A 12111-nucleotide genomic window follows, 5' to 3' on the forward strand; every position below is an offset into this window, starting at 1 on the left:
TGGAGGGAGTCAGGACTTACCGGGAAACAGGAGGGCACACAGGACAGCAAGGGGACTCAGCATGGTTCAGCTTCCTGCCTGGTGGAAAGAAGCCCAGAGGGACCTCGTGGCTGTATCTGTTGGCAGGAGACTACCTTGGTGCGTGACAGAGAGCCAGTTAAGTTCTGAGCCTCTGCTTCCACGAGGCACCTGAAAGTACTGGTGAGAGAGAGGCCGTAAGGAGGTGCCAGAGGGCAGGGACAGATCTGACCACAATGGGGGTGGGAACATAGTGCGCAGGGTGCCGAGAAACACTGAGCAACATTGGTGCATGGCAGCACCAGTGAGAACAGCAATCCTTGATTGGACATCCACTACATCTGAGCACCACACTAATTGATTGCTGCTCATTGTTTGATCAAATCCTGGAATGATCCCTTGGGATGAATTCACCCTTGGGATGAATGCTACTTCCCTCACTTTAGAAATGGAGAAAGCCTGGTTGATCATTTAAGTAAACCTTTCCAAGACTGCATGTCTACAGGGTATTGGGTGAGGATGTTCCCAGGTCTGGCTGGAGATGACACTCAAGCCTCAAATGGCCACTTGTTACTAACAAGGGGAATGTGTGTGCAGCTCGCTTGGGAGGCAGGCACAAGTGCAGAGCTCTCTGCTGAAAAGGCAGCAGGTTCCTTGAGCTAGCATTGGAGTATTTCTCCAGAGATCTCACTGGATGATTTAAATGTCCTAACATAACATGATAGCTGTGTAGTCTTGGGCAAGCTGTTTCTACTCCTTTTCCTCCTTTGTCAAAACGGACCTCATTAGGTTGCATGCAGTGTGAACAGGGAAGGAGAGCAAAGCATGTAGTTTGTCCCAGATGCATAGAAAATGCTCAAGAAGTGGTGGGGTTCTGGATTGGTTGCAGGAGATGATTTCAGGAGTCCTCATAGTGTAGAGTTATAGGGAATATTATATATAATTTGGAAAATCAGGGATGTTTGTGTGTGTGTGTGTGGGGGGGTATGTGGCCAAAGGAAGAAAACTGCATTGGGCCAAGGTGTAGTGCAGGCTTTGGGTAGGACCAGGTGCTGCAGTTCCAGGGTCAGGTCTTCAGATATGTATGATAAGGCAGGGCCTCAGGAAGGGTCAGCTGAGGAATGCATCTGAAATGAAGCTTTGAGAAGTCAAGGTAGCATTGTCTTCCATTTGAAATGAAGGTTCCATTTCTCTTATTCCAAGTATAGGAGGGACTCCTTGGTGTAGCTTTGGCAATCAGTTATGTTAATGATAACCTGTCAGCCTGGAAGGAGATGGTAGTGGGGGTGGCCCAGAAGGGACTTGGCTAGGCCAGGGAGGCTTGGGCCCTTCAGTGCTCAGTACCAGACCCAGCTCCTGAGCTCCTCCTCTTGGTAAAAACTGAAAGGCAGATATGCTGAGCTATAACCAAGATTGAAAGCTCATGTGTCCCCAAATGCTTTGAGGTTTTGCTGAGCAGGTGAGGTGGTGACTAGAAAACTGTGCTAAAAGAATATTCCAGGCTCATTATTCAGGCCCTAAGCAGGTATCTAGGGCAGCTGGACTAAAATGTTAAGTAGGAAACAGAGTGACAATGGGGGTTAAATAGGACATGTAGAAAGAATCTCAGTATGAAAGGTGAGCAATGTGGGTGATGAGAAATATAGTGAACTCTTTTGTTCCTACTTTCTTCCTTTTCTAGATTTTCACCAATTAGTTTATCTTATTTTCAGGAAGAAAATTCACCACATTTGTCTTCTTTTAAGGAAATAAATTATATTTCTTATTGTCAGTACTCAATACGCTGTTTCTCTCATTGTTGTTACCATTTGTTTCTAAACACTGATGACATTAAAGGCTCAACACCTGTTGGCCATGAACACCTTAGTGTGTATTGAAGTCTGTCCCATACCTCCACCCAAATATTCTCCTAGGTGTGTCAAACAAGATAGTGAAACAATTTAGTCTGTAGAGTGTGGTGTGCTGTATCCAAAGGAAACAATCCATGGAATGGGCAGTTCAAGGCCACAAGCGCAATGGAGCACTCTGCTCCAGAGATGCAAGGCAAATGGTAGTATTATGAACATTAGAAGCAGCCCAGAGGGAACAAGTAGGATGAGCTGGGAGGTCAGGGATTTCCTCACAAGGCTGGCAGGTCAGGCAGCTGTATGGAGATAGTATTTAGCTTAAATTTATTGGCTCTTGTGTATCTGGTCTTATGTACAACAGGGGAATCATTACACATATTTGGTGTTTGGACCTGATTAGCTGGGATAGACTGTGTTTCTGGTCAAGGGCAGCATTTAGGGCAGCCCAGGTGGCTCAGCAGTTTAGCACCGCCTTCAGCCCAGGGCCTGATCCTGGAGACCTGGGATCAAGTCCCACGTCGGGCTCCCTGCATGGGGCCTGCTTTTCCCTCTGCCTGTGTCTCTGCCTCTCTCTCTCTCTGCCATTCTCTCTCTCTCTGTCTCTCTCTCTCTCTGTCTCTCTCTGCGTGTGTGTCTCTCATGAATGAATGAATGAATGAATGAATGAATGAATAAATAAATAAATAAATATCTTAAAAAAAAAAGGCAGCATTTATAGGGATGGGATAGTTCCCTAAGTTTTCGTTTGCTGACTTGGCACCCCAGAGTATAGAAGGTCCATGCTGGGCCTGGGAATGCATTTCAACAGATGACAATTGTTTTCCTGTCTACTTCTCTTCCTGCTGTGGTGCAGCTGTGTTCTACTCTACATGGCTCTAAAAGATCATATTTGTTAAAACATGTACCTTTTTAAAGAAGTATTAGGAGGGGCCCCTGGTTGCTCAGTGGTTGAATATCTGCCTTCCACTCAGGTTGTGAGCCCAACCTCCCACTCAGGTTGGGATCAGTTCTTGGATCAGGCTTCTCACAGGGAGCCTGCTTCTCCCTCTGCCTATATCTCTGCCTCTCTCTCTGTCTCTCTCATGAATAAACAAATAAATAAAATCTTTAAAAAAAAGTTTTAGGAAAAACCATTCGAATGCGACACAATAGTAGCCTCATAAGATGTTTGGGGGGTATCTGCGCAAGCCCCCCTGGTTCCCAGGAAGAGAGAAATCAGGTGGCTCTTCAGGGAGCAGTACTTCCTGGCCTCCCAGGTCATCCTGCTGTGGCCATGAATGCAACTGCTCTGATGGTCCCAGACCTCAGCCCCAGGGGAGAGGCAGGTGGGTCAGAGCAGGTGTGGACTCAGGCTGACCCGGTGCAAAGAGCCAGGTGATGAAGCTTCAACCTTTTCATTTAAACTCTGAGAGGCTGGCCTGCTCTCCCTGACCTGGGACAGCTCCCTTGTGACCATGGGAGAGTCTGAGATCTAATCCAGTTTGACTTCTTCACCAGGTCACAGGGAATAAATTGGATGTACATGTGATGTCAATGCTTAAAGAACTAGACAAGCCCAGAAAACCCGAAATGGGAAAGTCATTTGTATAATTTGATGAGAGGATTGTAGATAAAATATCATTTCTTTCATCCTCAATTTACATGTTTGTAACATTTTGTGTTGAATACATACTTTTTCTTAAAAATATTTCTCATTTGTTAGATTAGTAACCCATTTTTTTAACTTAAATTCAGTTTGCTAGCATATAGTATAACACTCAGTGCTCAATCCATCAAGTACCCTCCTCAGTGCCCATCACGTAGTTACCCCATCTGCCCACCCACCTCCCCTTCTGTAACCCTTTGTTTTTTTCCATAGTTATGAGTCTCTCATGATTTGTCTCCCCCTCTAATTTTTCCCCACTCAGTTTCCCTCCTTTCCCGTATAACCTCTTTCACTATTTCTTATATTCCACATATGAGTGAGACCATATGATGATTGTCCTTCTCCTATTGACTTATTTCACTCAGCATAATACTCTCCAGTTCCATCCACGTTGAAGCAAATGGTTTTTTCTGATGGCTGTGCAATATTCCACTGTATATATAGACCACATCTTCTTTATCCATCCATTGTCAAAGGATATCCGGCCTCCTTCCACCGTTTGGCTACTGTGGACATTGCTGCTATGAACATTGGCGTGCAGGTGTCCTGATGTGTCACTACATCAGTATCTTTGGGGTAAGCACCCAGTAGTGCAATAGCTGGTAACCCTATTTTAAAATCAGTTTGTAGGCAATATCCTCATATTCACACTTCCTTATGGAACCACAGAAACTTAGACACTTAAAGATGAAACCATGAGCGGGATCCCTGGGTGGCGCAGCGGTTTAGTGCCTGCCTTTGGCCCAGGGCACGATCCTGGAGACCCGGGATCGAATCCCACGTCGGGCTCCCGGTGCATGGAGCCTGCTTCTCCCTCTGCCTATGTCTCTGCCTCTCTCTCTCTGTGTGTGACTATCATAAATAAATAAAAAAAAATTAAAAAAAAAAAAGAAACCATGAGCTGCTGCAATAGGATTAGAACCCCCACTCCATCCTCTTTACTGCGGGCACCTCTCATTGAATGGATGTGGCATTTCAAATTCAGTCACTACATGCAGACCACATGTCAGGTATGGGGCCATGCTCTTCTTCGAACAGAAACTTATTTGGAATCCTTGAAAATAAGAAAATTCTGTGATACACATTAGTATTCTGTAGGAACAGAGGATGACAGGCTAAACATGCCTCACATTGGACTTTTTAATATAGTGTAACAAATCTGATCATTTTTAAATGGGCTTTATTAGAAGAAATTAGGATCAGTTGTGTTGGTCCACATTTGATTCTCCTCCAAAGATATGTGGAAATGTGTCTGAGTGTGTGTAAGTGTATGTGGTCATAGGAAATTAATTTGCTAGATAATATCTTTTGCTCCTCAAGGAAAAAGGCAGCCTCACATAGGGTTGCCAGATTTCATGGGAAAACAAGTGTAAAATATTATGCTGTAGTTGTACATAAACTATGAAATTGTGTGTGGGGGTAGGGGGAGAGAATTTCTTTTAACACCTAAAGATAATGAGGGCAGTGAGGAAAGTTTCAGACAGGTTGCTGAACTCAGGAATCTCTCTCACATGCCAGGAACAAGGAGCAGAAGCTATTCTTGAGGAGCTGTCATTCAGGTAACGGTGCTGAACTCAGAACATAGAGAGACTCTTCTAGCCTTTGTGAATTAGCAGTTGCTTCCTTTTGTGAGGCTAATTTTTTTCAAAAGTCGTAACAGTAATCATTGACCCATTAAATAATAACAAATGCACTCTATTGAGTGTCACACGCTGTACACACTGATTCCCTCCCTGCAAGCCTCAAGCAGGTGTCATTCATCCCATTCTGTAGATGAGACAGAGGCTTAGGGAGGTGCAGTCACCCACCTGAGATTGCCCAGCTAGGAAAGACACATGGAGAACCTCCAGTCGGCCAGGCTCTGAGGCCTGTGCCCTACGTAACCTGCGTGGATGTTTGTGATTCAGGGATTAATTTCTATCCTCACTGGGCTGTTGCTTTGAATGCGAATTATGGTCCTGTCTTCAGTACTGAGATTCTGGGTAAAAAGCTGCAGTAGTTGGCTGGCTCTTTCCTCTGTCTTCCGGCCCCCTCTGCTGGGCGCTGCAGGCAGGTCCTACAGGGACAGTCAGTCCTCTGGGGTGGAGCCCAGGGAAGTGGTGTCTGGAAGAGCCTGGAAAGAAATACAATGTAGGAAACCAATTTTAGGTAAATGACTTTTCCTTGCTGATTTCCTTGGTAATTTTAGGTAAATGGCTTCTCCTTGCTGATTTCCTTTGTCCCCAGCCTCAGATGAGAGGGTTGTGTTATGTTTGGTGTCCTCTGTACCTGTGAAAACTGTAGAGATTTGCCCGTGAATAGCGCACATTTACGTGTATATAAATGGCCTAGCATCCCTGTCAGCCCATGTCTGTCCCCACAGTTCACTGCTCCCCTGTGCCGCTCCTTGTACCACTATTGCAGCCAGGGCACTAATTCATCCCCTGACAGTGACGGGCACTTGTACTGCACCCAGACTGGCTGTCACAGCAAGGCTGTCCCCCACCCCTCGAGGCTCTGCTGCTGGGCGTCAGCATTTCCCTGGAAATCTGATCCCCCAGTTCCTGGTCCTGGAAACACACATGCATGTTCTGTATAAACACTGCCTGTGCTGTCACCTGACATTTAATGTTTCACCAACCTGAGGGCAACCACACAGGGTCAGGTTGTTTGAGGAGGTGATGGGCACCTGTCTGATGACGAGGAAGCTGAAGGGCTCTCTTCATACCTGGTGTCCATGAAGGTTCTCCCTCAGAGACCAGCTTATCCGTGTCCTTTAGGTGCCGCCAAGGGGAGCTGGCTCTCAGAGGCTCCAGCATCCAGCAGAGCCAGTCCACCTGCGCTGTTCCCGGGCCCCCCCGTCCTGGCTGTGAGCCCTGGAGTCCGTGCTCACACCGCTGGAGAGTCCCTCTCCAGCACCATGAACGGATTTTATCATTTCCTGTGATATTCAGTTAGAGATTTGTGTCCGTGCTGAGCCTGGTGTTAGCGTGTCTGGACTTCTGTGAACTCATCACCCCTCAGTCTCTCCTTTATTGGCTCCTTGCACTCGTACATATGATCCCTATAGAGGGCTCAGAGCATAGAGAAGGTCAGGGCTTTACCAGGTACTGGGGAAATGAAGAAGTAAGTGGTATTTTATACCAAATTCAGTAAGAAACCCAAGTGGTGTTGGCGGAGACTTGAACCGGTAGAGAATGCTAATGAAGTTCATTAATAACATTTTGTATATTTATAAAGGGCTATCCATTTATTAGCTTTACAGTGGACCTTTCTCCAACAAAATGCTTCCTATGAGCTATTTGTCCAACCTGATCAGGGTGTTTGATTTGCTTTGTGCTTTGGTTTTTGTGATTTTGCTGATTTCTGCAGGGAAGAAGTTATTTCCCAAGGAAAGATGCCATAAATACAGAGTCAAAATCACTGAGTTACCCTAATTCATAGAATTATTGAATTATTATATTGTATACCTGAAACTGATATAGCACTATATATTAATTATACTTTATTTAAAAAAAAACAGCTTGTTTCTCCTTCTTGTCACTGACACATGCTAGAGGTTGTCAGTTGGATGACAGACATTTTAGCAGGTGAGAACTGGTATCTCCTTGGGCTTTTCATTTGTCCCTAGGGACTAAATTATGAAAATATTTTCATTGTGCTTATTAGTTACTCATATATCTTCTTCAGAGAAATATATATTTTAACCCTTTTATTATTTTTGGAGTGATGTTAAGATTTACTGAGTTGTGGAAATTCTTTATTCATTCTAGATAAAAGTCCCTTATAAGATGCACACATTTTTTTCCTAGGTTGTAGTCTTTTCATTTTCTTCATGAGGACATTTGAAACCCATGTTTTCAGTTTTGATGAAATCCAGTTTATCAGAACGTATTCTTTTATGGGTAATGTGTTTGGGGTCATATCTAAGAACTCCTTGCCTTAATCCTGTATCACAAAGATTCTCTCCTGTGTTTTCAACTAGGTTTTATAGTGTTCGCTTTACCATAAGTTTGTGGTCCATCATGAATTAATTTTCATGTATAGAGGAAAGAAATTTATGCTTCTGCCTTGGGATATCCATTTGTAGCTGAGCCAGTTGTTGAAAAGACTATCTCATCTTGCACTAAATTAACTCAACACGTTTATCAAAATCCGGTGGACCATAGACATGAGATATTATTTCTGTAATCTCAGGTGTCTTCCTGTGAACTCTATATTCTTTAAACCAGCAGCACATGGGCTAAATTATGAAACTTAATCTTTCTGTAAGCTCTGAAATCAGGTGCCACCAGTCCTTGCTTGAAAGGCTTTTCTGCTGTCCTCAGGACCTCATTTGTCAATAATAAAGCTTTCCACACCTTCTCTGTGTGGGGCATCATCAGTTTCATCATCCAAATCAAATCTTGGATGAGCCTCTCCTCCCACTGCCTCTGCAGGGTGACCATGTCCATCCCCCCAACTTTGTTCTCTTTAAATATTATTATTATGTCTATTCCAGGTCTTTTTGGTTTTCATGTTAATTTTAGTGCAAGTTTGTTTATTTGTGCCCAGAAAACCTACTGCTTTGAATCTTTAATCAATTTAGTAAGAATTGTCATCATGGCAATATTGAAGCTTCTAATCCATGAACATGGATCATCTCTGCATTTATTTAGAAGTTCTTAAATCTTTTTCTGTATTGTTTTGTAATTTTCAACATGCAAGATTTGCTCTTCTTGTGTTAAATTAATTCCTAAATGTTTTCTTCTTTTTGGTTCTATTGTAAATGGAATTGTTTCCTAAATTTCATTTTCAAATTGTTCATGCTAGTATACAGAAATCCAACTGATGTTTTGTACATTGAATGTGTACTTTTATGATGATGCCGACTTGTTTCTGAGTTTCTCTTTTGGTTTCACGTACATGTAGATTCTCTCTAATTATCTACATGCAGGATCATGTCAGCTGTAGTTGAAGACACTTCCAATTTCCTTTTCAGTCTGCTAGACATATTTACATTTTTCTAGTTTCACTGTCTGTAACCTTTAATACCATGCTGAACAGAAGTGTCATGAGCAGACATCCCTGTCTTGTTCCTGGTCTTTGAGGAAAAGCATTTAGTCTTTCAATATTAAGTATGATGTCAGCTATACATTTTATAGTTGCCCTTTATCAGTTTGGGAAAGTTCCTTGTTTTGAGATTGTTTCATCTGCCAACTGGAATATTCTCTTGAAGTCCTCTATGACTATACCACTTCAGGTTACAACTTTTCTAATCTAGATTTTATTTCTTTTATATAAATATTCTGTTTTGTAATTTTGGTATCCTTCATTAGAATATCTATTTGTTGATTTTTGTTGTCATAGTTTCCTTTAGTATTTTATACATGGTTTTCTGTATTTATTGAACACATTTCTTAAAACTATTTCAAAGTATTTGTCTGCTAAAGAGAGTATCTGCACACACTGAAGGACAGTTTATATTGAATTGTAAGGGTTTTTTTTCCCCCTAAGAATAGTCACACTTTTGTGATTCTATTTCTGACTATATTTTTTTATTGAAAAATATTTTATTGAAAACATATTATAGCAACTCTAGATTATGACTTTTCTCCAAAAGGTTACTTTCATTGCTGGTTGTACCCTGAGAAATTGCTTGTATTTTATCTGTGATATATCCCTTGCAGTATGTGCCTGCTCATGCCACTGACGTTTTCTTTTTAAATTATTTTATTTTTCAGCCTAGTTTTCTGGGGATCACCCAACTCTACATAGCTTCATGGTCGCCAAAATTACTTAGGGCAAGACTTCAACTCTGGCAAATGGTTTTGCTGTAGGTATTGGGCAGCACATGAATATTTTAGGCAATTAGCACATAGACTGTATGGACTAAAATATAAGTAATCCCAGATTATACTTTTTCTGAGTCTTTCCATGTCTCCTCTGCATATACCAATCACCTCAAGGTCCAATAGCAGTGCTTGGCTGGCTTGGGCTCTCTTGAGTCTCTGCTAAACATGCACATAGCTGTAGCTGCACACATGCTTGCTAGAGCTGTGACCACAACATCAGACCAGCAGGGACCCAGGCCTTCCTGCTTGCACAGCACACAGATTGTCAGTTCACCATCACATCACTCCCCACCCCAAATTAACTGAGCTCCCTTACACTGTGTAATTTTGTTATCAGTCCTCATGGCTTTCTCTATTTTAGAAGAACCTTCATGTCTATGATGCTGGGTGAAGGGAACTGGGAAAGAATGGGAGCTGCTATACGCAAGTGCACTGCTGTTCCCTGTATTCTGCAGCTTTTCATTACATTTTTTCTTTTGCTTGATAGTTTAAACATTTACTGTTTTGTTGTAAACTACATAAATATAATTTTAAGTGGATGAAAATATTTTGTGGAACATAATAATTTTTTAACTTTTCTTCCATACTCAGATATTTAGAATTTTTTATGATTTTAGAGAAAAAAATGTAGATAATGGAAAACAAGTATTATTTTGTCAGGATATTTGCTGAAGAAATAATTATAGAATGTAATGACAGGGCCAAATGTGCATTTCTATGAGTCAATTCAGCTCCACCTTGCTCTGCTGAGAATGGACCAAATGATGGAAGTGCCACCAGGAGGGGTGTGGGAGGTAGAGGCATAAACTGAAAGAGTTTCTTAAGGTGGAGAAAGAGGTAAGGCAGGTCTGCAGATTTTGGCCTTTAGATCTAAATCTCAAGAACTCAGAGATGGGGCCACAGTTAGACTATCTATCTGAGGAGTGGAGTTGCATTTACACCAGGCTCACAGATGATGCCTAAGATGGATGTGACTGTATAATTTACCCTGAGAAAGTTATGCTGGGCTGAAGCATGTGTGGAGTGATGTCTATGGTGAGAAACTGCTGTAAAGTTAGACTGTGAAAGCCTAGGGTGGCAATCTCAGCAATAGATGTTTGTTTCCCCAAAGATTGGACAGATTTGGTTCTGGGACTGGGCACCCTCTGTGTACTGTACTTGGTGGGGGGGGGTAGGTACACTTGCTCTTTGTGCACACATTTCTGAACAGCCCTCCTCTGTTCCACCCTCAGCACACTTACCTGATGTGCATGTCTCTATTAAGCCTTGTGTAACCTGACTCTGTATTCACTTGTTCCTTTAAAGGAGCTGAGATGATTCAGTCTATGACATCCAATTACATAGTTGAACTGTGGGCTTCCATATGTCTGTGTCCTTGTGAGGAAGAAGCATCCTACTGTTGTGATGTCTACAGACTGCCTGTGCTAATTGCTTCATGGGCAAGGATCTCGTGTCACCCTGCCTACACTGACAAAATGAGACCAAATGTAGGAGCCTCATAATCACATGCCATGGAAAAGCACAGATCCTGGTGAAATGTCAGGGATCACCTAGTACTACAACAAATCTGCGTGCAGTTTCCTTCAGAACAGTGTCATTGAAGTGGAGTAAAGGAGAAGTATTTCAACAGTCCTGGTCAAAGGATACCAATTCACATAGCAGCTACTTGGAATGAACTTAGTATAAAATAGGAGAACCCATCACTCATAGCCTAAGTTTGACAGCAGGAACATGTGTGTGCAGATGGATGTTTTCTTTCCATTAGTTGTGTCTTTTGAAAGTGAGCAATGTTGGCTGTGGTTTAACTGTCCTTATTTCATCTTAGAACACCCGAGACACCTCTTGCACTCCCCCAAGCAGCAGGGGCCGGTTTGACTTCAAGTATTTTCCACAAATCAACCACATTTGAAAGAGCACATACACAAAAATAAACCTGAGAAAATAAACATCATCGCCACACCAGCGCCCTCATCTCACCCCACTATCTCCTGTATTAACACCCCCAACCCCACTGTCTGCACCTTCCAAGTCCAGGGCAGCCCCAGTTGGGTTGAGGAAGGAAGGTGCTAAGGAGTTGGAAGCCACAGGACATGCTGCCTAGGAGCCCCAGCAGGAACATCAACCATACAGCTCTACGTCATTTGTTACTTTTCTCTCTGTGCCTCCATGCTTTCCACATCCAGAAACAGTTCCAGATCCCTAAACAGAAACCCAGGAATTGGTCCAAGGAGATCTGCACAAATTTTTGAGAATCGGGGAGTAGATCAAAATTAAACTTCCTCTTCCTTTATCTGCTGGGCCTTATGTTGTTTCCACATGGGAATCTCTACTTGGTTTCTAAATCACTCATTTCACAGAAACTGACGCTGATTGTAATAAAATACAGAAAGCCTCCCAATTTTAAATAAGACATTGTTTCAATTCCAATATATAAAAGTTATTACTCTAAATGCATTTATTAGTGAAAATAGAAAAATATACAACTACTAATTTTTTCCACGACTTACCATACATTAACATTTTGTTGTACATCTATGTTTGTAGAATTACAAACACACATATGAAGGAGTGGACACCCTCGTTAGTGTTTGTGTGCATGTGCAGGTGTGTTATCTATTTCCAAAGTGCCAACAGTAGCTAATACTCTTGAGGATTTGCATGTACCCAGCGTAATTAATGCATCTCATCCACACAAGTCCACAAGACAGGGCACACTGTATTTTCATTTTACACATGAGAAAATTATGTCGCAGAGAGTTGAAATAGCTAAATATTTAAACCGAGGCAC

General features: G+C 42.4%; 1 gene segment (V, D, J or C); it reads right to left on the minus strand.

Annotated features, from left to right (window-relative positions):
• The window catches only part of LOC144293011 (T-cell receptor gamma chain C region 5/10-13-like), a 38199-nt gene extending 37981 nt beyond the window's left edge, over nucleotides 1-218 (minus strand). Inside the window, 1 exon segment of the C gene segment in view lies at nucleotides 21-218. Within this exon segment, the coding sequence occupies nucleotides 21-63 (43 nt within the window).
• Nucleotides 219-12111: the final 11893 nt, after the last annotated feature.

Source organism: Canis aureus, chromosome 21 (assembly GCF_053574225.1).
Source record: "Canis aureus isolate CA01 chromosome 21, VMU_Caureus_v.1.0, whole genome shotgun sequence".
Lineage (NCBI taxonomy): Eukaryota > Metazoa > Chordata > Mammalia > Carnivora > Canidae > Canis > Canis aureus.